Source organism: Staurois parvus, unplaced genomic scaffold, assembly GCF_062004578.1.
Source record: "Staurois parvus isolate SC_StPar_1 unplaced genomic scaffold, SC_StPar_1.0 ptg000147l, whole genome shotgun sequence".
Taxonomy (NCBI): domain Eukaryota; kingdom Metazoa; phylum Chordata; class Amphibia; order Anura; family Ranidae; genus Staurois; species Staurois parvus.
Window position 1 is genome coordinate 25395032 of NW_028317943.1, and position 26814 is coordinate 25421845.

Sequence of the window (26814 nt, forward strand, 5' to 3'; positions counted from 1 at the left end):
CATGGGCCCCCGTACCGACTCCTCATGCTGCTGCCAGGCCCGTAATCTGTCATGGGCCCCTGTTGTCGCTTGTTGGCATCTTCCGCTCGTTCAGATGCTCCTTCTCCTGCTACTCCTCTTCACGGATTCCGTCAGCAGTCTTTCTTGGAATCCGTTTCCAAGAGACAACAGTTTGCGAGCACGCACCCGACGGTGCAGAAGCTGAACGTCCTCCTGTCCAAGTTGCTGCTGCCAGGCTCGTAATCTGTCATGCGCCCCTGTACCGCCTCCTCATGCTGCTGCCAGGTCCAGAGTGTGTCATGGGCCCCCGTACCGACTCCTCCTGCTGCTGCCAGGCCCGTAATCTGTCATGGGCCCCTGTACCGCCTCCCCATGCTGCTGCCAGGTCCAGAGTGTGTCATGGGTCCCTGTACGGCCTCCCATTGCTGCTGCCAGGCCCGTAATCTGCCATGGGCCCCCGTACCGACTCCTCATGCTGCTGCCAGGCCCGTAATCTGTCATGGGCCCCTGTACCGCCTCCTCATGCTGCTGCCAGGTCCAGAGTGTGTCATGGGTCCCTGTACGGCCTCCCATTGCTGCTGTCTCTATCGCCACACTCTGCCATGTGCCACTTTCAGGTCTCCTCACACTGCTGGTGGTTTCCATTTTTGTCATAGGGTGCTGTATGGCCTCCCATTGCTGCTGCCTCCACCGCCACACTGTGGCTCCACACTCTGGTTTTGGCCCCGTGACTGCCCAAATGAGTGAAGTGTGCGGTGATTCTAAGATCGACGGCACTCATCTGCATGTCATACTGACTGACAGTATTATTTCTCTTCCCCAGCAGACTCCAAGGGCATTTAAATTAAAGGTACAGTGTTCTGCACTAATATTAAGTCTCTCTGAAGCCTAGAAACACCCTTTTTTAAGTTAAATTCACAGCGAATATATTCGACTCGAATCGAAATTTTTCCACGAATTCGCCGAATCGAATTTTTGAATACTTCGCTCATCTCTAATGATAACCTGTGTGCTTTTTATTTTTTGCGCTATAAACAAAAAAAGACCAAACATTTTGGGAAAAAAAAAGTCTCATTTCTGTCATAAAAAAAATATCCAAAAAACTCAAATTTCGTCATAAATTTAGACCAAAATGTATTTTGCTACATGTCTTTGGTAAAAAACAAATCCCAGTAACTGCATATTAATTGGTTTGTGTGAAGGTTATAGCATCTACAAACTATGGTATACAATATCTCACAGAAGTGAGTACACCCCTCACATTTTTGTAATTATTTTATTCTATCTTTTCATGTGACAACACCGAAGAAATGACACTTTGCTACAATGTAATGTAGTGAGTGTACAGCTTGTATAACAGTGTAAATTTGCTGTCCTCTCAAAATAACTCAACACACAGCCATTAATGTCTAAACTGCTGGCAACTAAAGTGAGTACATGCCTAGTAAAAATGTCCAAATTGGGCCCAGTTAGCCATTTTCCCTCCCCGGTGTCATGTGACTTGTTAGTGTTACAAGGGCTCAAGTGTGAATGGGGAGCAGGTGTGTTATATTTGGTGTTATCGCTCTCACTCTCTCATACTGGTCATTGGAAGTTCAACATTGCACATCATGGCAAAGAACTCTCTGAGGATCTGAAAAAAATAATTGTTGCCCTATATAAAGATGGCCTAGGCCAGTGATGGCGAACCTTTTTGAGCCCGAGTGCCCAAAACTGCAACACAAAACCAACTTTTTTATTTCAAAGTGCCAACACTGCAATTAACCACTTGCCTACCGGGCACTTCTACCCCCTTCCTGCCCAGACCAATTTTCAGCTTTCAGTGCTGTTGCACTTGACAATGACAATTGTGCGGTCATGCAACACTAATTTTTTCACACAAATAGAGCTTTTTTGGTGGTATTTAATCACCACTGGGTGTTTTATTTTTTGCACTATAAATGAAAAAAGAGCAAAAAATTAAAAACATAAAAGGTTTTCTTTGCTTCTATTATAAAATTTTGCAAACAGGTAATATTTCTTCTTTTATGTGCGTTGGTGAGGCTGCACTAATAGGCAGCACTGATGGGCATTGATGAGGTGGCACAGATAGGTAGCACTGATGAGGCGGCACTGGTGGGCATTGATGATGGGCACTGACTGATAGCACCAACTGGAGGCACTGACAGACGGCACTGATCGGTGGCACTGCTGGGCAGCACTGACAGGCAACACTTTTGGCTATAGCATGGTTGGCAAGCAGTTAATCTCACCTCTGGCAGTGTCGGTATGGCTTCCAACCCAGCAGCTCATTCCCATCCACGCTGAACACATCGCCCCTGGCCCCGGAGCAGTGTGGGAGCCTCTTCCTCTCTTCCACGCTAATCCCCGGCTACATCGCCCCTTGTGCCAGATCCGCATAGGAGCCGTTTCCTCTCGTCCACACCCACCCTGGCCCCAGAGACATATGGGAGATGCAGTTCGATGGGGGGCTGCGGTGTGGACGAGATCTGGATGGCCGGTCAGTGTGCGTAGTCCGTGTGCGCTCATCTTCCTGGCGTGCCCACTGAGATGGCTCTCCATGCCAGCTCTGGCACGCGTGCCATAGGTTTGCCATCACTGGCCTAGGCTATAAGAAGATTGCCAAGACCCTGAAACTGAGCTGCAGCATGGTGGCCAAGACCATACAGCAGTTTAACAGGACAAGTTCCCCTCAGAACAGGCCTCGCCATGGTCAACCAAAGAGGTTGAGTACACGTGCTCAGCGTCATATCCAGAGGTTGTTTTTGGGAAATAGACGTATGAGTGCTGCCAGCATTGTTGTAGAGGTTAAAGGGGTGGGGAGTCAGCCTCTCAGGGCTCAGACCATACGCCACACACTGCATCAAATTGGTCTGCACAGCTGTTGTCCAAAAAGGAAACCTCTTCTAAAGATGAAGCACAAGAAAGCCTGCAAACAGTTTGCTGAAGACATGCAGACTAAGGACATGGATTACTGGAACCATGTCCTGTGGTCTGATGAGACCAAGATAAACTTATTTGGTTCAAATGGTATCAAGCGTGTGTTGTGGCAACCAGTTGAGAAGTACAAAGACAAGTGTGTCTTGTCTACAGTCAAGCATGGTGGTGGGAGTTGCATGGTTTAGGGAATGCATGAGTACTGCCGGCACTGGGGAGCTACAGTTCATTGAGGGAACCATGAATGCCAACATGTACTGTGACATACTGAAGCAGAGCATGATCCCCTCCCTTCGGAGACTGGGCTGCAGGGCAGTATCCCAACATGATAACAACCCCAAACACACCTCCAAGATGACCACTGCCTTGCTAAAGAAGCTGAGGGTAACGGTGATGGACTGGCCAAGCATGTCTCCAGACCTAAACCCTATTGAGCATCTGTGGGGCATCCTCAAACAGAAGGTGGAGGAGCGCAAGGTCTCTAACATCCACCAGCTCCGTGATATCGTCATGGAGGAGTGGAAGAAGAATCCAGTGGCAACCTGTGACGCTCTGGTGAACTACATGCCCAAGAGGTTTAAGGCAGTGCTGGAAAATAATGGTGGCCACACAAAATATTGACACTTTGGGCCCAATTTGGACATTTTTCACGTAGGGGTGTACTCACTTTTGCTGCCAGCAGTTTAGACATTAATGGCTGTGTGGTGAGTTATTTTGAGGGGACAGCAAATTTACAGTTATACAAGCTGTACACTCACTACTTATATTGTAGCAAAGTGTCATTTCTTCAGTGTGCACATGAAAAGATATAAAATATTTACAAAAATGTGAGGGGTGGACTCACTTCTGTAAGATAATGTAGATAATGGAATTTACACAGCTCTTACTTTCTGACTGCCTATCACATTGCTTGAGGTGCTAAAATACCAGGACAGTACAAACACCCCCAAATCACCCCTTTTCGGAAAGTAGACACCCTAACCTAGCTGCTGAGAGGCAGGTTGAGTCTATGGCAGATTTTTTTTTCACAAGTTTTTGGAAAATGACTTTTTTTTTTTTTTTTTTTTAACACAAAAGTTATCAATTAAATGATATATTGCTCACAGAAGCCATGGGTATATGTGGAATTACAACCCAAAATACATTCTGCTACTTCTAGCGAGTATGAGGATAGCACATATGTGAGAGCCTAGCCATATACAGGAGCCTGAAATCCAATGACCACTTTGAAAGCCTGAAGGTGATTAACTTTCTCGTTATACTTCCTGACTACCAATCACAGTTTTGGAAGCCCTGAAATGCCAGGATAGCACCAACCCCATGCCCACCCCCAAATGACCCCTTTTTAGAAAGTAGACACCCCAAGGAATTTAAAGAGGCATGGTGAGTATTTTGCAGATCTAATTTCTTCTCACAAGGTTTTAAAATATATATATATATATATATATATAAAAGAAAAAACAGGTTTTTGTTTTCTTTCTTCATTTTCCATAAACATGTGGCAACAAACGAGATCTGCAAAATACTTACCATGCTTATCAAATTCCTTGGGGTATCTACTTTCCAAAAAGGGGTCAGTAGGGGGGGGGGGGGGCGGTTGGTGCTATCCTGGCATTTCAGGGCCTCTGAAACTGATAGGTAGTCAGGTAGTGTAATGAGGAAATAAAGCCCTTTAAAAAGCCTGAAGGTGCTTATTGGATTTTGGGGTCCTATACTTGGCTATACTGCCAAAATGTCTCTCATATGTGATATCAAATACTCGGGAGAAGTAGCAGAATGTATTTTGGGAAGTAATTCCACATATACCCATGGCATGTGTGAGCAATAAATCATTTAAAATGGCAACTTTGGGTAAAATAAAATGAATATTTTTTAGCACAAGTTTTTGGAAAGTGACAAAAAAAAAAATTATCTATGGACTCAACAAGCTTCTAACCACCTGAGGACCAAGCCTTTTCTGACACTTTTTGTTCACATGAAAAAAATCTGTATTTTTTGGTAGGAAATTACTTTGAACCCCTAAACATTAAAAAAACACATTTTTTTTTAAAGCTGACACCCTAGTGAATAAAATGGTGGGTGCTGCAATTTTGTATGTCAAATACTTGCGCAGCGATTTTTCAAATGCAAATTTTTTTAAAAAAATACTTTTTTTCACTTTTGTTGAACAAAAACATATTGGCCAGTTATTTGGTAAAATATAAAAGATGATGCTATGCCGCGTAAATAGATATCAAACATGACATGCTTTAAAACTGCGCATGCCTCGTGCAATGGCGACAAACTGCATATTTTTACAGCTTTTAGATTTACAGAGGTCTAGTGCTAGAATTACTGCCCTTGATCTGACATTTGTGGCGATATCTCACATGCATGGTGCAACCGATGTTTACATACTGCCATGGGGTCAGCGGGGGGGGGTCACGAGGATGCTGTTTTTGTTATTTTTTTTTATTTTTACACTGTCCCTTTCATTTTTTTTGTTTTTAATCACTTTTAATGCTATCACAGGGATTGCAAATATCCCCTATAAATTCAATGGGCATTGTCATATATTCTTTTTTGAGAAATCTCTCAAATGTCTATTAGACTCTAGATACAGTTGTGACCAAAATTATTCAACCCCCACTGAAATTGAGTGTTTTGGCCAGTTTGACATTGCTTTTGATCATTCAGTCATCTTGCTTACATTTACATTAAAGAGGCACTTGTAGGTCAGACAAATATAACATAACAGTTATAATGAAATAACCACAAATGTCTTTTCTGTGCTCACAGCATTATCAGTTTTATTCAACCCCCAAGTGACATTCAATCTTAGTACTTAGTACAGCATCCTTTTACAGTTATAACAGCTTTTAAACGTGAAGCATAGCTTGACACAAGTGTCTTGCAGCGATCTACGGGTATCTTCGCCCATTCTTCATGGGCAAAGGCCTCCAGTTCAGTCACATTCTTAGGCTTGCGCACTGCAACTGCTTTCTTTAAGTCCCACCAGAGGTTCTCAATCGGATTTAAGTCTGGTGACTGCGATGGCCACTCCAAAATGTTCCAGCCTTTCCTCTGCAACCATGCTCTAGTGGACTTGGAGGTATGCTTGGGATCATTGTCCTGTTGAAAGGTCCAACGTCTCCCAAGCCTCAGGTGTGTGACGGACTGCATCACGTTTCCATCCAATATCTCCTGGTACTGAAGAGAATTCATGGTACCTTGCACACGCTGAAGCTTCCCTGTACCTGCAGAAGCAAAACAGCCCCAAAGCATGATTGACCCTCCACCATGCTTCACAGTAGGCAAGGTGTTCTTTTCATCATAGGCCTTGTTCTTCCTCCTCCAAACATAGCGTTGATCCATGGGCCCAAACAGTTCTAATTTTGTTTCATCAGTCCACAGAACACTATCCCACAACTTTTGTGGTTTGTCCACATGGCTTTTGGCATACTGCAGTCGACTCTTCTTATTCTTTGGAGACAGCAAGGGGGTACGCCTGGGAGTTCTGGCACGGAGGCCTTCATTACGCAGTGTGCGTCTTATTGTCTGGGCTGAAACTTCTGTACCCACATCTGACAAATCTTTTCTCAGTTCCTCAGCAGTCACACGGGGACTTCTCTCCACTCTACGCTTCAGGTAGCGCACAGCAGTCGAAGTCAGCATCTTCTTTCTGCCACGACCAGGTAGCGTTTCAACAGTGCCCTTTGCCTTGAATTTGCGAATGATGCTTCCTAAGGTGTCTCTTGGTATGTTTAACATCTTTGCAATCTTCTTATAGCCATTGCCCTTCCTGTGAAGAGAAATCACCTCTTCTCTTGTCTTCCTGGACCATTCTCTTGCCTTCACCATGTTTGTAACCACACCAGTAAATGTCTAGAAGGAGCTGAGTATCACAGTCATTTTAAAGCTGCCTAATTGGTGCTTATTATGCTTGATTGCTGCTCGGTGACATCCACAGGTGTTTTCAATACCTGATGGAAAGCACCTGTATGAACCTCTGTTCTTCAGAGTGGTAGTCTTTAAGGGGTTGAATAATTGTGGCAATGAAGAAACCACATAAGAACCATTTACTACTGTATTACATAAACAATTGATGTCATTTTAGTTGCATTTGGGTAGTTACAACGTCCTTGTAGGATTTGATTCTGAATACAATTCCAAATGTACACTATAGTCCCTAAACCCCTTTACAGCATTGGGGGTTGAATAATTTTGGTCACAACTGTATCTCCTCTGCCCTTACATCATCTAAGCTCACCAAGATCAGTGTGAGCAGATGCTTTCCCAACTTACAAATGGCGCTGTTTATATTCTGTAAAACTGAAGTGATGAAATGCTTGTAGCTTCCGATTTCTGAGGACTATACAGATGACTGGCGCCAATCCGGTCTCCAATCAGCTCTATGTTTAGCTGGTAGAAACATCGGCTGCATTCACAGGTTCCCCCAATGGCACGGGACTGCCCGAGAAGGCCGTGGAAGACAGCGGGGGACATCTTTTCCCACTGCTTGTAAAAGCAATCCTGCAGCTGATTAGCCACTAGGATTGCTTTTACATGAAAGCCGATCGCCGGCTGAAAAAAAAAAAAAACAGTATCAGAATGGTGTTCCTGCAATGCAAACAATGGTTAACAATAAAACAATGTAACATTAGAACATCAACTCAAACCAACAACTGAATGATGTTCCTGTAAAGCAAACAATTAACAATAAAACAATAGAACTCAACTCAAAAACTCTTTTAAACATTTTTTTACTTTATTTTTATTGTAACAACCTCAGGTCTCTCAAAATGTGATTGACAGTTTCCTGACTAACATCTTTTGAGACCCTTTGTGAGAATGGTGAATATGTGCCCTGTACCCTATACTAATACTCCACTAGTGTATGGTAGTGCCTGAAGCAGTCCTTGAGGCAGAGACCAGATTGGCCAGGACAGGCCAATCTAGTCTCTGCTGCTATAGACACGACATCTTCTTTGGGGTGACCTTTGCGTTGGGGTACCAGAGAGGACATCCGGAAAATACCTCCCATGCAGCCGGCTAACTGCATCTGGATTTGAGGATTAGGCCACAGCACCTTCTGGATACAAAATGGTCATGATGATCTCTTCCTGAAATTTTTAGGAAGGATCCACTTTGTCCAGTTGCTTTGTAAATTACAAAAGCGTTATATACAGCCAATTGAAATAAATGGACACCTTTTTGTACTAGTGTCGAGCTTTCCGGGAAACTAGGTAGATTTATAATTTGGTCGTTGAAGTCCACCCTTCCCTTATTAAGGTTACAGTCGTGGACACGGGTTTCTCATTGAAAGGCGGATAGTGTCAGTGAGTCTTTCCCTTCGCTCTCACCTGACATGCTCAGAATCCTGTAGACCTCTTCACTAGTGTAACTTTGGTTGGACATTTTAGACTCTAAATTTACAGGAACCTAGGGAAAAAGAGCACCTAGCTCTCAAGGACTGCTTGAACCGCTACCAATAAAATTCACCTGATTGTGCAAGCACTACGGTTTTGTGTGCCTCTCAGTATTACAGGTGACAGTGGTCAGAAATTATATGACACTGCACTTCTTGTTAACCATTTTGTTCCAGGGAGAGAAGGAACCAGCTAGATCCTGTGCCTGTATTTATAAATTTAATTTACAAATACAGGCACAGCTCTGCATCTCCATTTGCTGTAGGAGATTCCCAGCACAGTCTCAAGAACATGGAGGAGATTCCAGGAGACCAGCAGTTACTCTAGGAGAGCTGGACAGGACCGTAGGTGGTCCTTAACCACTTCAATACCAGGCACTTTTACCCCTTTCCTGCCCAGGCTAATTTTTAGCTTTCAGCGCTGTCGTGCTTTGAATGACAATTGCGCAGGCATGCAACACTGTACCCATATGAAATGGTTATAATTTTTTTCACACAGAGCTTTATTTTGTTGGTATTTAATCACCACTGAGTTTATTTTTTTTGCTAAATATAAAAAAAAAAACTCTGCAACTTTTGACACCCCCCCCCCCCCCCCCCCGCATTTTTCTTAGTTGGTTATAAAATTTTGCAAATAAATTACATTTTGACCTAAATTTATGAAGAAATTTTTTCTGCTACATTGGTGAAAATACCCCAAATTAGTGTATATTATTTAGTCTGTAGGAAAGTTAGAGAGTCCACAAACCTGATGTACTGACGGTCCATCTCATTTCTTGAGGCCCAAAAATGCCAGGATAGTACAAATACCTTCCAAATCACCCATTTTTGGAAAATAGACAGTTCAAGGTATTTAGTAAAAGGCATGGTGAGTTTGTTGTAGGTTGTAATTTTTTGTTAAAAAAAAAAAAAATTATATATATATAAAAATAAATAAATAAATAAAATGGTGAAGCGCTCTAAAGTGAACTACATAAAACAAAAAAAATACTAAATATGATCCACACACACAGTGCTCAGATACAATCTGTATCCAATCGTGACCAACTGTGAATAGTGAAAAACAGGAGGTCCTGTTTATACAAAGTAACATGTGACTTCTAAACCAATATTAAAAAAAAAAACCCTCATGTCCCGATCATGGGACTATATAGTGTGTCAAGTGAATCCCTTTTTGGGGACAAATAATAAAGTGTTAAGTGACACAAATAAACCCCCTTAACCTGTATAAATCCTCATCAACATGAACAAAAATATTTTTTGTATAATGTCCAAACAACATAAATATAATAGTGATCTTCATAAAATTCAAGCAAGTGATGCCGTGAAAAAGCGTGATCTTCACTCTGGTATATAAACTCCTCAGGAATAGCCAAGATGGCCCCTCACCTCCAAAACGCTCAGTTCCCAGTGTTCCATGAGCAGTCAGTCACTGGCTCTCTGCTCTGCCCCTCCAACACTCACTGGAACACTGTGCTGTGGAGGGGAGGGAGTGGCTGGCACAGGCTCTCAGAGGATCGCTGAGAGGCTAAACCAGTTGCCAGTCAGGGATTCAAGTTTATTTTTTTTCCCATCACTGCCATATATGTGGGAGGGCCACAGGCACAATGCCACACATCGGTCATAACGAATTCATGACATTTGGTAGCACTTTCAAATCTATGACATGGTAATGGATACAAGCATGCCTGGGTTCATTTCCATTGCCTTATTCTCCATGCTTCCTGGCATTATATCAGCCAAGAAAGGCTTGCTCCGCTGCTTCCTCTTACTTGCTGCCAGGAATGTTATTTTGGGACATTGGAAATCACTTTTTATTCCTACAACTGCTGATCAGTACACTGAACTAACGCTCCTTAAGCGTCTAGAAGACATAACCCAACACCCACCACAACAGGTACCCTACTTATGTGACCATTTGGACTATATTGCCTTCTCAGACTTTCCACAACTCAAAACCAATTCTATCATAAAACATCTGATGCATAGACTAGTCTATTACCACAGTAAGTTGTTTTTTTTCTCTCCTTTGTGCAAGGGGATCTTGGCATATTTGTGCTGTCCTTACACACTGAACCAAATTCAAAACACTCCAGGATGATTTTAGAACCATCGTAATAAAACAGCTGCAGTATGTTGTATAGTATTTCAAGAGACCCAGAAGATGTACAGGACATTCCCAACTGACCAATGTATCTCGTTTTTTTCTTAACCAATATCTACATTGCATTGAGGTTGGACTATACCATGTGTTAAACTATCTCTGTAGGTGCTACTATTCCTTTGTTTTAGGTCTTTGAAATGAATAAACCTTTACTCTTTAATTTCGAATGAGAACATTAAGAGATTGCAGATTAAAAAAATAAAATAAAATCATTAAAGAACTTTGCCTCTGTAAGGAGCTACCCTAAGGTGTAAATCGTTGCATTCCTGTCTGCTATGGCAGCGAGGGATACTGACACTAACCATTTAAGCTGCAGAAGATTTGTTTCCACCTTCATGACCAGGCCATTTTTTTGCTATATGGCACTGCGCTACTTTAACTGGTAAATGCGTAGTTCCGCAACACTGTACCCAATTGAATTTTTTTTTTTTTCCAAAGTTTTTTTGGTAGTATTTGATCACTACTGGGTTTTTTAATTTTTTTGCAATATAAAAAGGGAAAAAGACAGAAAATTCTGAATATATATATTCAGAATTTTCTGTCTTTTTCCCTTTTTATATTGCAAAATTATATATATATATATATATATATATATATATATATATATATATTTTTTTTTTTCACACACACAGGTGAAACTCGAAAAATTAGAATATTGTGCAAAAGTTCATTTATTTCAGTAATGCAACTTAAAAGGTGAACCTAATATATGATATAGAGTCATTACATGCAAAGCAAGACAGTTCAAGCCGTTATTTGTCATAATTGTGATGATTATGGCTTAAAGCTCATGAAAAACCCAAATCCACAATCTCAGAAAATTAGACTATTACATGCAATCAATAAAACAAGGATTGTACATAGAACAATATCGGACCTCTGAAAAGTATAAGCATGCATATGTACTCAGTACTTTGTTTGGGCCCCTTTTGCAGCAATTTGCAGTTTGCTGGCCAATCAAGCACAGTAATCCCACGGTCATTGAACCAGGTTTTGGTGCTTTTGGCAGTGTGGGCAGGTGCCAAATGGAAAATGAAGTCAGCATCCCCATAAAAGCTCATCTGCGGAAGGAAGCATGAAGTGCTCCAAAATCTCCTGGTAGACAGCTGCGTTGACCCTGGACTTAATGCACAGCACCAACACCAGCAGAGGATATGGCTCCCCAAATCAACACAGACTGTGGAAACTTTACACTGGACTTCAAGCATCTTGCAGTGTGTGCCTCTCCATTCTTCCTCCATACTCCAGGTCCTTGGTTTCCAAATGAGATGCAACAGTTGCTATCATCAGAAAAGAGGACTTTGGACCACTGAGCAACAGACCAGGTCTGTTTTTCTTTAGCCCAAGTAAGACGCTCCTGAGATTGTTTGTTTGTTTGTTGTTCAGGAGCTGCTTGACAAGAGGACTACGACATTTGAAGCCCATGTCCAGGATCCGTCTGTGTGTGGTGGCTCTTGATGCACGGACTCCAGCCTCAGTCCACTCCTTGTGAAAGTCCACCACTTTTGAATGGCCTTTTCATGACAATCCTCTCAAGGCTGCGGTCATCCCTGCTGCTTGTGCACCTTTTTCTTCCACACAAAACTTTCTATTAATGTGCTTTGATACAGCACTTTCGGAACATCCAACTTCTTTTGCAATTACCTTTTGAGGCTTTCCCTCCTTATGGAGGGTGTCGATGATGGATTTCTGCACAACTGTCAGGTCAGCAGTCTTTCCCATGATTGTGATTCCTACTGAACCAGACTGAGAAACCATTTAAAGGGTCAGGAACCCTTTGCAGGTGTTATGGCTTAATTAGCTGATTAGACTGGGACACTGAGTCTAGAATATTGCACCTTTTCACAATATTCTCATTTTGTGAGATTGTGGATTTGGGGTTTTCATGAGCTGTAAGCCATAATCATCACAATTATGACAAATCACGGCTTGAACTATCTTGTTTGCATGTAATGAGTCTATCTCATATATTAGCCTCACCTTTTAAGTTGCATTACTGAAATAAATTAACTTTTGCACGATATTCAAATTTTTCGAGAATATATATATATATATATATATATATATATATATATATATATATATATATATATATATATATATATATATATATATATATATATATATATATATATATATATATATATATATATATATAGCGCTTTCTACTACAAAACCTATCCAATAAAAAAAATTAAACCAAAAAGATGTAATCATAAAATTTTGGCCAAAATGTATTCTGCTACGTCTGGGAAAAAAAAATAAAAATACCAAGAAGTGTATATTGATTGGTTTGTGTGAAAGTTAAGGCACCTACAAACTAATGTATATATATTTTTTTTTATACAATGAATGGCAGTGATCAGCTACTTGGGCAATCTGACAATGGAGCTAACTGCCAATGAAATTACCAGTGACATTTATAGTCAGTGATAATATACATTGCCACTGTACTAATGACACTGGCTGGGAAGGGGTTAACATCTAGGGTGATCAAGCGGTCAAATCTGTGCCTGTTTACGGTGTGTAAAGTGTTCTGCTTTTTACTAATGATCTCTGTTTCTCATTTCTGCAAAGCAGGAATAAAAAAACCAACATCGTTCCATCTGTACAGAGCCCTGGGTTGAATGTCAACGCAGAGCGCTGGGCTGTGACTGTACACAGCTGATCAACAGGTCCCGGCTATGAATCATCTTGCTGCATGTTCCCACTGTGTACAAAACCTGGGCAGTCTGCAAGTGGTTAAAAAAGGACAAAATTGCAACAGTGGAGGCTGTAAACAGTGCGAGTTTTCGCTAACACATTGGGGGTTATTTACTGAAACTGGAGAGTGGTTTCTATTCAGAGCTTCACCAGATTTTACAATCAAGCTTCCAGGTTTTATCGGCAAAGAATAATTGAAAAGGCTGAAGTTAGAATCTGGTGCAGCAGTGCATGGTAGCCAGCTTCTGAGTGCAACAGTTTTAGTAAATCTCCCCCATTGCAGTTTAACCACATGGCCACCATGCATGTTATGGTTCAAATTCTCAATTAGCCTGCCTCAGTGACAATCACTTTCAGTCTGATGGTGGTTAGATTGTTGTCACAGAGCTGGAAAATCTCTGCACAGGGCAAGCATATTATGGTTGCAGCAGTGGGATCTGAGAGTGACTGTCACACAAGGCCCTTCTCAAAAGCCAAAAGTTGCCTCTATTTGTCCTAAGCATTTTTTCTCTTACCTATAATATAAATACAAGCTCTCCTAAATAAAAGATTTCTAATTATGTTACTCTGTATACAAAACAACAAGGTGACACTCCAACTTTAAGGCAACTGCTATGAAGGCAGTAATTATTATTTAATTGTAATATAGTATGAAAAGTTGCTTGAGACTAAGCATTACTATGCAAGCTCTTGCAGCAGAACTATTACAAAACTAGAATGACAGACCTTTGTCACTGTAAACAAAATGTTATATACACAAAACATAACTCATGTACAATATACAGAAGTACACTTAATGCTCCTTGAAGTAAAAAAACAAAAAAAAAAACAAAAAAACAATAAATAAAAAAAATTGTAAAGGAACACAAGCAACTTCCATTTCTGCATGTATACAAGCTTAGGTGTTCTATAGCCCATTGTAGCAGCACACGAGGGCAGTGACTTTTCTAATCCACTTCTGGAGTACCCGCCATACTTTGTCACAGGCATTATATTTATTAAATACATCAGTTCACCAATTACACTGTCCAGCATCTGCCAATTGCGTATTTATTGCTCACAATAATTTGAATCTTTACAATTGGTATCAGACCTCACAAGAAACCAAGTCAGACATTTTATATAAAACCTATAAAAGATATTTAAACTTTTATCTAATACTTTTAAAGGTAATTGGCTGTTTGACCTTAATGAGATGGTACAGCCAATTTATTATATAAAATAACATTATGAATAAAATAGGAAGCTTATTTACTGCTTTAAAGCAGACATTTGCACAAGACTTGCCGCCACCATCATTAATTACATTTAAATACAAAAAAGACCTGTATATATTTTGTCCATTTCCTGCCTCATGAAACAAAGCCAGATAGCCCCTGCACTTCAGCTGTAACAAAATCACTATCTACAGCAGCAGAAGTCAGCCTCAGAATGTACAATTATATTAGGGTATATATTTATATATGACAAAAATAGTGTGCAGGATCCCATAGGAATTCAATAAATTATCCGCTTTTCATTTTAAGAAAACAGTCATCTAGTTCACAATGCATGAACGTCTGAAAAGGTTTTTTTTTTTTTTCTTCTTTTTTAAAAATCATTTATCATCTATAAAGACATTGTACGCCACTGCTTTAACACTTTTTTGTCCACCTGTATTGTCCTTTGGATGCATACTCATTTTTTCATACAAACTTGAAATTTTGCTGGAAGTGTGATACTGATGAAGATTGAAGGGGGGGAACAAAAAAAAAAAAAAAAAAAGAAAAAAAAAAGAAAAAAAAAAAAAAAGGAAGACAGATGCAAGTCAGGACCCCCACCCCTGCTGCACATAAGTCAATGGCGTAAAGGTTTCTCATAATGACTGAGAATTTAATGTGCCAGTCCGAAGATTCAACTGTGACATAGAGTTCATATGTTTGTTTAATGGCTTCAGAGGAGTGTTGCATGTAATAGCTTGTGGAAATCGATGGTGATAGCGGTCTAATCGCAGGTATTTTACAGTCACCAACTTTCCTGTGGAAGAAAAAAAATGGATTGTATTAGAAAAAGCAACATTGAAATTAGTAAAATGCAAAAGTGTAACCTCATTAGCACAACCAGCTGGATTATTCAGCTTGCCCCCCTACCCAACGCTATAATAGATGGAAAAAAAAAAAAAAAAACCTATTAGAGAAGGGGGGTGTGAGGTTACATCAGTGTTTCTCAACCTCTTCCCGGTTAGGGCGTCCTTGAAAAGTATTTTCAGTCTAGAGGCACCCCAGCTTAGTTCATGTTATTGCAAGTCACAGAACTCATGCAAAATCATGCTTGTTCCTGACATGCAGACATACAGTCAGGTCCATAAATATTGGGACATCAACACAATTCTAACTTTTTTGGCTCTATACACTACCACAATGGATTTGAAATGAAACAAACAAGATGTGCTTTAACTGCAGACTGTCAGCTTTAATTTGAGGGTATTTACATCCAAATCAGGTGAACGGTGTAGGAATTACAACAGTTTGCATATGTGCCTCCCACTAGTTAAGGGACCAAAAGTAATGGGACATTTGGATTCTCAGCTGTTCCATGGCCAGGTGTGTGTTATTCCCTCATTATCCCAATTACAATGAGCAGATAAAAGGTCCAGAGTTCATTTCAAGTGTGCTATTTGCATTTGGAATCTGTTGCTGTCAACTCTCAAGATGAGATCCAAAGAGCTGTCACTATCAGTGAAGCAAGCCATCATTAGGCTGAAAAAACAAAACAAACCCATCAGGGAGATAGCAAAAACATTAGGCGTGGCCAAAACAACTGTTTGGAACATTCTTAAAAAGAAGGAATGCAGCGGTGAGCTCAGCAACACCAAAAGACCCGGAAGACCACGGAAAACAACTGTGGTGGATGACCGAAGAATTCTTTCCCTGGTGAAGAAAACATCCTTCACAACAGTTGGCCAGATCAAGAACACTCTCCAGGAGGTAGGTGTATGTGTGTCAAAGTCAACAATCAAGAGAAGACTTCACCAGAGTGAATACAAAGGGTTCACCACAAGATGTAAACCATTGGTGAGCCTCAAAAACAGGAAGGCCAGATTAGAGTTTGCCAAACGACATCTAAAAAAGCCTTCACAGTTCTGGAACATCCTATGGACAGATGAGACCAAGATCAACTTATACCAGAGTGATGGGAAGAGAAAAGAGTATGGAGAAGGAAAGGAACTGCTCATGATCCTAAGCATACCACCTCATCAGTGAAGCATGGTGGTGGTAGTGTCATGGCGTGGGCATGTATGGCTGCCAATGGAACTGGTTCTCATGTATTTATTGATGATGTGACTGCTGACAAAAGCAGCAGGATGAATTCTGAAGTGTTTCGGGCAATATTATCTGCTCATATTCAGCCAAATGCTTCAGAACTCATTGGACGCCGCTTCACAGTGCAGATGGACAATGACCCAAAGCATACTGCAAAAGCAACCAAAGAGTTTAAGGGAAAGAAGTGGAATGTTATGCAATGGCCAAGTCAATCACCTGACCTGAATCCGATTGAGCATGCATTTCACTTGCTGAAGACAAAACTGAAGGGAAAATGCCCCAAGAACAAGCAGGAACTGAAGACAGTTGCAGTAGAGGCCTGGCAGAGCATCACCAGGGATGAAACGCAGCGTCTGGTGATGTCTATGCGTTCCAGACTTCAGGCTGTAATTGACTGCAAAGGATTTGCAACCAAGTATTAAAAAGTGAAAGTTTGATTTATGATTATTATTCTGTCCCATTACTTTTGGTCCCTTAACAAGTGGGAGGCACATATGCAAACTGTTGTAATTCCTACACCGTTCACCCGATTTGGATGTAAATACCCTCAAATTAAAGCTGAGTCTGCAGTTAAAGCACATCTTGTTTGTTTCATTTCAAATCCATTGTGGTGGTGTATAGAGCCAAAAAAGTTAGAATTGTGTCGATGTCCCAATATTTATGGACCTGACTGTATGCTCTACTCTTTGGGGGTGCCATTAATAAGTCTTAATAGTACCCCACACATTGCCAAATGCAGAGTGTTTTTGGTGCAGCCAAAAAAAAAAAAAAAAAAAAAAAAAAAAAAAAGGAGGGCCAGGCTGATTCTCCTTGCACAGGATAGTATGCATCTAGATTTTGAAGGGAAAAAAAAAAAAAACTCTGTAAATCTGGGTCCGCTTCAGGAGTCCACAAGATCCGAAATACAGCCTCACTGGAAGCAGACTGTTTGACCCTGTAGTTAGTTTCTCATTTAGGTTTCCGCTTGGTATGGTATCAGATACCATACCTCTGCATGGTATGGTATCGGAGGACACATTAGAACCTCTGTGGGCAGAATGCCCCAGTGTCTGAACAAGCAGATTGGAAAGCTATCATGGACAAGGCGTTCCCCTCTTCCCAGGCGACCTTGGCTGTTCGACAGACACCAAGCATGTCAAACTTATGAAAACAGGGGTTCCAAAATTATGAGTGATGACTCCTTTTGTAGATACCAGAAAAAATGTCCCCTGAACTACCAGGAGTATATAGGCTGAGGTCACCTGTGCTGTGCTTTAAGAGCAGGACCATCAGCGGGATGATGCTTCCTCATCTAAAATGGAGAGAGGGGGAGAAAAAAAGAAAAAAAAAAAAAAAAAAAGAGCACCGGTGAAGCACTGCACCCAACTAATGCCAGCACTCGGTCCCTCAGAAAAAACCCTTATTGTAGTAACCAGCACTGGTAGGAATTTCAAGGTAGCTCTCAATGCTTTAGCCTGAACTGCCTTCCTCACTCAAGGCTTCAAAAGATAGTCTCACATCTGGGACTGTGCCATGGCTCCATACCCAGGAGGTGCCCTGTGGCCAACAGTTCGCTTTACGCTGGAAAACCCCACAGTGCAGAATGCAGTGCCTAAATTTGGTTTTCTAGGCTGGGTCTGGCCCTCAATACTAGTGCTGAGGAACTGCCGATCCAAATGGCTGCTGTGTAGAGATCAGCTCGAAGAGCAGCAGCACAGCGAGGAATAGTGAAGTCACTAAAGAAAAAGAACCAGAGCAGTTCTCAAGATTCTTTATGGTCGTCAAGGAAACAATACCATGAAATTAGGTGGCTAGCAAAAAATCAGTTAAAAGTCTCTGTTGAGTTGCATTCACAAGCAAAAAACTGAGGCATGCTGCATAGAGAAAGGGTTATACAGGGCTGCCTTACATTAGTTCCATTTGCCAGAGTAACCACCTAAGCAGCAGTGTAACCCAGGCTGCTTCTGAATTCATGTGGTTATATAGGAGAAAGGGGGATTCTACCTACTGAGCAATTTCTCTGGAACTGCAAAACGTACCTCCAGATTTCTTCTGTAGCAAGATCTACAGGAGAAACTACAAACACAGATTAAAATATATTGCTCTGTGAACCTGTATGGAGTAGCAAAGTGCAAGCATCTGCTTTTGAAAATTTACTCCTAATCTATGCTTGCAATTCACAACCACCTTTCAAAAGTGTTTGGCGTTCGCTTCCGTTGTAAACTAGTTTTACGTAGCTGCTGCTGCAAACTTTAAAGCCTCCATGTTACAAAAGAACCATCATTTTATAGATTGCTATCCAATACAAAAGACTAAGAGCAAAAGGATGATCAGACAGCCAATCCCACTATTAACATTAAAGGAAACCTGTGCGGAGAGAAATATGTACACTGCTGCCATTGCTCACCTTTCTTTCTGAACATGGTCGTTGCCAATTTTTCATGTGGAACCAATGGAATCAATACTGTAAAGTTTATGTATAATCAAGATTTCAAGCTTTCACAGGATGCATGATGTTCCCCAGGTCAATCACTATAACAGATGGCAGTAGTGGCCAAGCAGTGACTATCATTTTTAAAGAGGTAGACAGCAAAAGCAGCCTACAAATTGTTACCAGTATGGGCTTGGTTTGAAAAGGGCATGAAGGTCTGTTAAGGTTTGGCCTCCTTCACAGCTAGCACCTCATCCAATAGTTCCTTTGCATATCACAGGACTTTCAAAAGAACCAGGTTATATCACTTAGCATCAGTACCCAAACAGACCTTTCTGCCATGAAAGCAACAGTCTTAGAATCACATTCTATAAAGGTAATAAAGAACTAAACCCTCTTATTTTTTAAGCCAAGGAAGCTGCCATCTAGGCCTCTGTCTGTTCTTCACTTGCCATGGCGCTGTTATAAAGCTCTGTGTAAATGGTTGGCACTAACAAATCTAGTATAATAATGGTGATGCACGTGTGATTAGTTATGACACCAGCCAATTGTTGGCCTGGCAATTTGTTTGCGAGCACAAGCACTTTTTACATTTATCATTTAAGGCATGCTTTGAATGTAACGGTTTGGGGAAACCGCTAAAGTGAAAGTTCAGTCGATCACCAACTATACTTTAATCTGCTCCCACCCCCATTCTAAGCCTATTCTATCTACCTTGTAAAGTAAGGACCTGTGTACTTATCTATGCTGAGGGTGTTCAGTCCAGTCACATGATCTCCCCAGCAGCCAGCTTCAGTGAAGAGATCACCAGCAATGGCTGCAGAATCCAGGTGAGGACATCACCCATAGGCTCCTCCAAGTAAGAGGTATTTTCCTTCACTACCTGTTTTGGCTATGGGACAGGAAGTGAAGGGACATTTCCCCATAGGGACACAGATAGCAAAAATAAACCCTTACTCTATCCAAAATAAAGTAGAACTAAAAGCAAAACTCCTCCCCCCATTCCACAACTATAAGCCCTCAAATCACAGCTTTACTGCGCTACAACTCTTAATTTAGGTTAAAAGGCTCACACCAGTTCTACATGTCAGGTAACTTCTTGGTATCCAATATGGGGCTGCATGGGACCTTTGACAGTTACTACATAAAGAGATAAGGAAATGAAAGGCAATTTTAATCTCAAGAGATCCACACAGGTAGGTTGCAAAATAATTGAGCTTCTTACCATCAAACCAGGATCCATGTAATGCCTTGAAAGCTTTTCCTGCATAGTCTGGGGATAAGCATTTTACATAAACACATCCCTGGGAAAAAACAAAACAAAAACACACCACCACAATAAAAACATCAATGCTTGTCAATAAGAGTGATAGAGCGGTATATTTATAAAAGGGTAAAGAAAGGCAGTTACCTCTCTGGAGTTTTTATCTACTGCAATGTGAACTATCCCTTCATTATCACTACATTTTTCCAAAATCGCTTCTTGAATTGCCAAATGCCAATGATCACCAATTTCCCTGTAACAAAATTATCAACACAGTATATTAATGCATTCACAATACAAAGCACTACAGAAAATATTTAAGTCAACACATTTGTATACAGGGGTGTGGAAATTTTTTTAAAATCACTTGTCCAGGGTTTAAATCAGTGTACTAATCTACTTGTCCAGATACAAAATAAATACATTTTAACCAAAAAAGTTTTTAAATCCAAGGTGATTTTAAGAATGTCTTAGGCTTTTAAAAACAAAAAAGGGGCTTTATGGCGACTTTAACGTGTAATAATTTTAACATTGCATGGTTTTTTCCTCCTCCCGCCTCCGTCTCCAGCACCTCACCCAGGGACCAGCAGGGAGGGGAAAGACCTTGCAGTGTAATGAGCTCTGATTGGGTGCTCCTCAGGAAAGGAGAGTGTTGGGCTTATCCTTTTTCCCTTTTTTGTACGTTTAAAAATACATTTTAGGCCTGAAGATTACATAAAATCCCCAAACATGATATATTTTTCGAAAGCAGACAAAACCAAGAGAATAAAAAATAGTGGTAGTTTTAATTTTTTGTCGCATGATATTACCGCAAAATTTCAGTAAAAAATACAAGTTAACTTTAGGGCACAAAAAAACCCCTATGAGGCTGGCACTATGTGGAAGCAATCAGCGACAGCGCTGCCACCTGAATGCTTTCACCTGACAGGTGAGCCCTGCTGCATGCCGGGCAAAAAAAAACCCCGCCCGGCGCCCAGAACTACATGTCCCGGGAGTCAGGCGATATGAATTCAACATTCCTGGTATATAGCATGTTTAAAACAGCACAATAATAAAGTTCTTTTTTAGAATTGAGCCTTTTTTTGTTCTTGTTAAAATGCCAATATACTTACATGACTGGATCAAACATATTGCGTATTTTTAAGCAGGGAGTCAGGCTATTTGGAGGAGAATTTCTTTTATCCAGATGGAAAGCTAAAAACACAAGATACGACATAAATGAATTTAACAATAGGGTTTCTTTGGAAAAGATTCTTTAATCTTATTCATGCTTAAGAAAAAATTGTATTCGTTATAACCAGTTAAATATGAATATTTCATTTTGAGCAGGAAGTGCAAAAAAAGAAAAAAGTTTAAAAAAAAGGAATGCTCTGACGGTGACATCACACAGTCTTCACTTTGTCAGGGATTGCAGGAGGCATTCCTAGTAGTGTCAGTAGCTTTTATTAGCACTGATCACTGTTTTGGTGTCACTGGGGATGTCAGTGTCACCAAGACAGTTCCCCCCCAGTGTCAGAATGCCCGCTGCAGTCCCGATATACGTCGCTGATCGCCGCCAGTACTAGTAAGAAAAAAAAAATTCCAGTATCTAAAACACTTATTTGTAAGCACTAACTTTCATGTAAACCAATTAATTTACATGTATTGGGATTTTTTTTTTTTTAGCAAAGACATGTAGCAGCATATATTTTTTGCCTAAACTTATGCCGAAATTAGATTTAAATTTTTTTACTGGACATGTTTAATAGCAAAAAGTCTAAATTATTGTTCTCATTTGGGTGCAGCGTTGCATGACCGCGCAATTGTCAGTTAAAGTAACGCAGCGCCGTAAGGCAAAAAAATGGCCTGGTCAGGAAGGGGGGTAAATCCTCGGGAGGGCAAGTAGTTTAATGTCGGATATGTTTTCTATTGTGGAAAAAATATGAGTTTATGAGATTTGTAAATCACTGCATTCCATTTTTACATAGATTTTATACAGCGACCCGACTTTTTGGATTTGGGGGTGTAGCTTTTCCTGGCAAAGAGAAAGGGGAGTTTGATGTAAAAGTAACTCTAGTCTGCTTTAGGAGATTCCACTACATTTTTTCATTTTGTGTACAGTAATGTGCCATCTGTAGGTTCACAGATATCCCTTTAGATTGTAAGCTCCACCAGCAGCACCTTCCTCATTTCCTTGTATCAAATTGTATTGTAACTGTTCTGTCTCAGTATATTAAATGTCCTCTGAAGAAAAATCTTTAGAGTATTCAAATCACAATATTTTAAATAATCATATTTACAAACAGCCAATCTCACAGGTTAATGCCTGAAATGTTTCCAACTTTATGCAGATTAGAATCATTACTTAATGGTTCACACTGTGATCCATTATATCCATGACCACCTATAGCTATCTCCTTTGCATAGGTTGATTACTCCTCATTCCTGTCTGTTTTTGCACTGAAATCTGTTAACGCTGTGACAGAGCTGGCGTGTCACGTTCTTCCTGTCACACATGTACCTACCACTGATCCTGCCTGCAAGGGCAACAATTTTTGATCCTTTCCTACAGCAGACTTGCAATTACTTTTGGTTCCTTCACCCGATCCATAATCTGTGGCGCAGCTGTGGCATGCCTGATGTGGGCCTCCAGGTTAAAACAACAAAAAGGTTTGTCTCCAGGTACAGGGATTCTCTGGTGGCAGTGGGATCACTACACCCCAATCTATGCTATTCCTCCCCCGAATGTTTTCTTTGCAGGATCAAGATGGAGGGCATTCCAGTGATCCCCACTTGCTCTGTAGTTACCCAGAGAGGATGTGGTACATCGACCTGTTAAGATTCCAGGAAAACGCTCTAAAAAGGAACAGAGGAATCTCAGTCCGATTTCTATCACACAAAAAGTTAGAAATCCAGTTCCTGCTAGGTCATCTTCAGACATGGAAGGTATACTTCACTGGGTGTGAGTTTCAGGGGCACCCATACGAGCAGGTTCTCTGTGGAACAAATCTTTGCTGCTGGGTCTGGCCCAGCATTTAGCCATCAGCACCATCATTGGCCAGGTTTCTGCCCTGTTTTGTTTCAGAGATCATTGGTTGCTCACTCCAAAACCAGTGGAGAGTGGGGGTCTCTCATATAGTCCTCCCACCATCTGTTCTCTCTTGGCACTCCCAGTCTGTTCCTCTGACTCCATGGGATTAGTGTCTGGTTCCCTATGCACTTCAGTAACTGCGGTTTCAACCCATTATATACATTGATATCTCGTTTAGCCACAAGCTACCCCTGCCAGTTCCCCTGCAAATTTTATGGCCACTAAACAAATCCTATTTTCCAACTATCACTGTGGCCCAGTGTGTAGGGATATAGTCTCACACACATACACACTATATGGTATATTCTCACACTATTGAGCAGGCCAACATAGGACTGAGCTAGATGTATTTTACACAACAAAAGCATAGTCAAGGACTCTTTTCTAATTTTATGCAATTTCACCTTGGCATTTGGGGGCCAACTTTTACTTTTCAAAGGAGGTAATTTGCAAACTTGCAAGGGTGACAACATGCAGATTGCTTTGTGAAACTTTTAAGGACTTGGTCAACATCTACTATCTACATGAAAAGGGATATTAAGTATGGTAAATAGCATTTTATCAAAGGGTGACTTGCTTAATTAATAGTAAAAGAATGCAGTTTAGGAAATATCTGGACAACTTTGATTAGAATGACTGCAGTTGTCCAAGCCCAAAAGGCATTGCCTGTCACCCAGAAGATCAAAGGGGTTCCTAAAAGTGGCCAGAGTGCTTGTCATACTGAATTGGGAGATGTGTATATTACGGAAGGTTTTCGGTTAAGTTGTGACAGGAGAAAGTGAGTCCTCTGAGGGTTTCTGATGGTTGCATGAATATTCTATATACCCTGTCACCTGCCTTGTCTGTACCTCTGTTTTATGGATGGTCACTGGGCCGAATAAATGCATCTCTGGAAAAGAACTGTTGGACTAGTTGCTGCGTGAAAAATACCTTCATAAATACACACTCGTCATCCGTCCAATACAAGACACACATTGGATTCAAAGTCTGACTTGTAACACATGTAGATTAGGTGCTTTGTCTCAAATAATAGTTGCTTGCTTGGATCAGAAATGTCAAAAGGTGGTCAGCAATGCAGCCTATGAACTTCTTTCAACTAACTTCCTTTAAGTCAGGGATTCCCAGTAGAATGCTACATACATCACCTATACAATTGTTACCTTGATGGAACATTAAAAGATGCCAAATTAGTCTATCACAGTAGCTACAGAGTTAACCATACTCACATATACCCTTGGTAATGCCTCACCTGTTCATCCAAAAAAATTCACAAATTTACCAACAGTAGCATAACTTCTGTAACAGGAGACACACTTGGCATATGAATAAGAACAGGGAAAATGGAAGTATTACCTTGCCCTTGCCATACTTTAGAAGGGATGGCCGAGATCTTGTCACATGAAAGTGGCTGAATCCATTTCCATACAAGGAAATCTGTTCCTGCTATTTTCTGTGTTTCAGTCTGTATACGAGATTCATTTGTAGCCAGGAATTCAACTGCTCGTTCCCAAGCCTTTTTCATTTTTTTCCTAGAGAAAAGAAAAAAAAAAAATTACCAATGTACAAAATATTACATTAACTGCCACACTTTCACGGGAATAGAATCCACAAAAAAATGCAAGCAAAACCTTATTGGCCAAAGCACATGCTCTCTTATTGGCCTTATTGGCCAAAGCACCATGTTAGTTGTTCATCAATCCAAAAAACACGTTATGAATAATTGTCAGTTTTGTATGCTTTATTTAAAACTGCATACTTAGCGCAACAAAAAAATTCTAGACAGTCACCTTGCCCTGACTCTGTGGTACAGCCTCAACCAAGGAGCAAGGGGCATATTAGACCCAGTACTAGTAGCACTGGCCAGATTTGGGAGTAGGAATGGGAAAGGAGTCAGAAGAAACTTCCCCTGTAGACTGCTGCTGATCAAGTCCCGAAGAGACCTCCAGATTTACAATATTCAAACAGCAGGATTCAGTATGTTCCACTGTTCAGGGGAGGACAGGGCTTTCCAGCAGGAAAAGACTGGCATACAGGTACTGAATCCTCAGACCCCAATGTTGAGCTCATTAGCTGAGGAGGTCCAGAAGGGGAAGCCTTTTAACCACTTGTCTACCAGCCACTTTTACTCCCTTCCTACCCAGGCCAATTTTCACCTTTCAGTGCTGTTGCACTTTGAATGACAACTGCACGGTCAAGCAACACTGAACCCATATGATATATTTGTTATTTTTTCACACAAAGATCCTTGTGTGGTATTTTTTTTTTTTTTTTTTTAAGAAATCTGTTTTTGTGTTTGAAAATTCTAATAAGCAAGTATATACTCACGCAGAGGCAGCATGGAACAGTTGACAGCTACACAGCACGTACAGTGCTCAGCATGAGTACACCCCAACAGATTTGTCAGAAAACCTTTACTTTCTTTTCAGAATCGACATTTTATATGGGACAAAAAACTCCCACAAATGTGGACCATTGACTGTAAACAAGATTTGTTAATTTGTACACACAAGTAATTTTCCTAACACATTCAAAACCATGTTGCAAAAATGAATACACCCCAATGAAAGTCTTAACCATTGGTATGCCAAAATTACCAGTGTTCAATCCAGGAGAAGCCATCTCCAATCAAAGTCTATAGGTTTAAGCTCCCCTGAAAAATTCTGATTGCTAGGGTTTCCAGAGTTTCACATTGGAGATGCTAGCAGAAGGCACTAGAAGATAGTAGGAACGGATACGGATACTGCTTAGGAACGGATACTTCTGGAGAATGCTGAATGAGCAGAATCTTTTCAGGAGAGAAAAAACAAAAGAAACACGGATTGTTGACCTTGTAGCTCAGGACACTGGGAGAGGGATAAGACTTTTGAGTAGCAAACTCATTTATAAGGGGGCGGGGGGTGCAAGATCCAGAGTGGTACCACTCTTGAAGGTCTGTCAAGGAAGGAATCAGAGGTCTCAGAGTATGGGGAATTAAACATAGACTGGGTGGATACAATTTTGGGAACAGCTGAGGAGGATGAATGAGAGACAGTTGAGGCAGGGCTCAGGGATTTAACTTGATAAAGCTACAGGAGATTGACCTAAGCAACTATACACTTGGAATTAAACTGTCCAGGGACCCAGCTCAATAAACAGCCTTCCACTAGAAGAGGGGTGCACAATCATGTAAAAATGCTACCAGAAGGGTGTGAAGACCTCTGGCTGTGAGTCATGTAGTCCGAGTGACAATTGGGCTTAGGATGTCCATGTACAACTGTAAAAGAGACTGAAGGAGCAGGTCCGATGGTATGTCTTGCAATAAACCACCTAGTAAGATGTTCCTCTGACATACTACTGGCGTTCCAGGCATACAACTATAGTGTCCTACACACTTGCATGGACATCAGTCCCACATGGGACAACTTTTGAGGTTTTCAACAAGTCACTGCAACTGAAGCATAAGGCTTTAGTTTTTAATCACCTAAGGGCTGTCCTGGCAATGGACGAAATCTATCACTTCTGACAGGTCTGGCAGATTAACCACTTACTTTCATACTGTATTTAAACTAGCCAGGACT

At 40.9% G+C, this 26814-nt stretch overlaps 1 protein-coding gene across 1 annotated transcript in view; it reads right to left on the reverse strand.

Moving 5' to 3' along the window:
- Positions 1 to 13810: 13810 nt before the first annotated feature.
- Positions 13811 to 26814, reverse strand: part of LEMD3 (LEM domain containing 3) — a 68337-nt gene continuing 55333 nt past the window's right edge. Inside the window, exons 9-13 of the mRNA XM_089674152.1 lie at positions 24611 to 24786; positions 21300 to 21381; positions 20335 to 20440; positions 20149 to 20227; positions 13811 to 15227 (exon numbers count right to left, since the gene is read on the reverse strand). Of these exons, the coding sequence (XP_089530278.1) occupies positions 15067 to 15227; positions 20149 to 20227; positions 20335 to 20440; positions 21300 to 21381; positions 24611 to 24786 (604 nt within the window). The 3' untranslated portion in view covers positions 13811 to 15066. The remainder of the gene's footprint in view (positions 15228 to 20148; positions 20228 to 20334; positions 20441 to 21299; positions 21382 to 24610; positions 24787 to 26814) is intronic.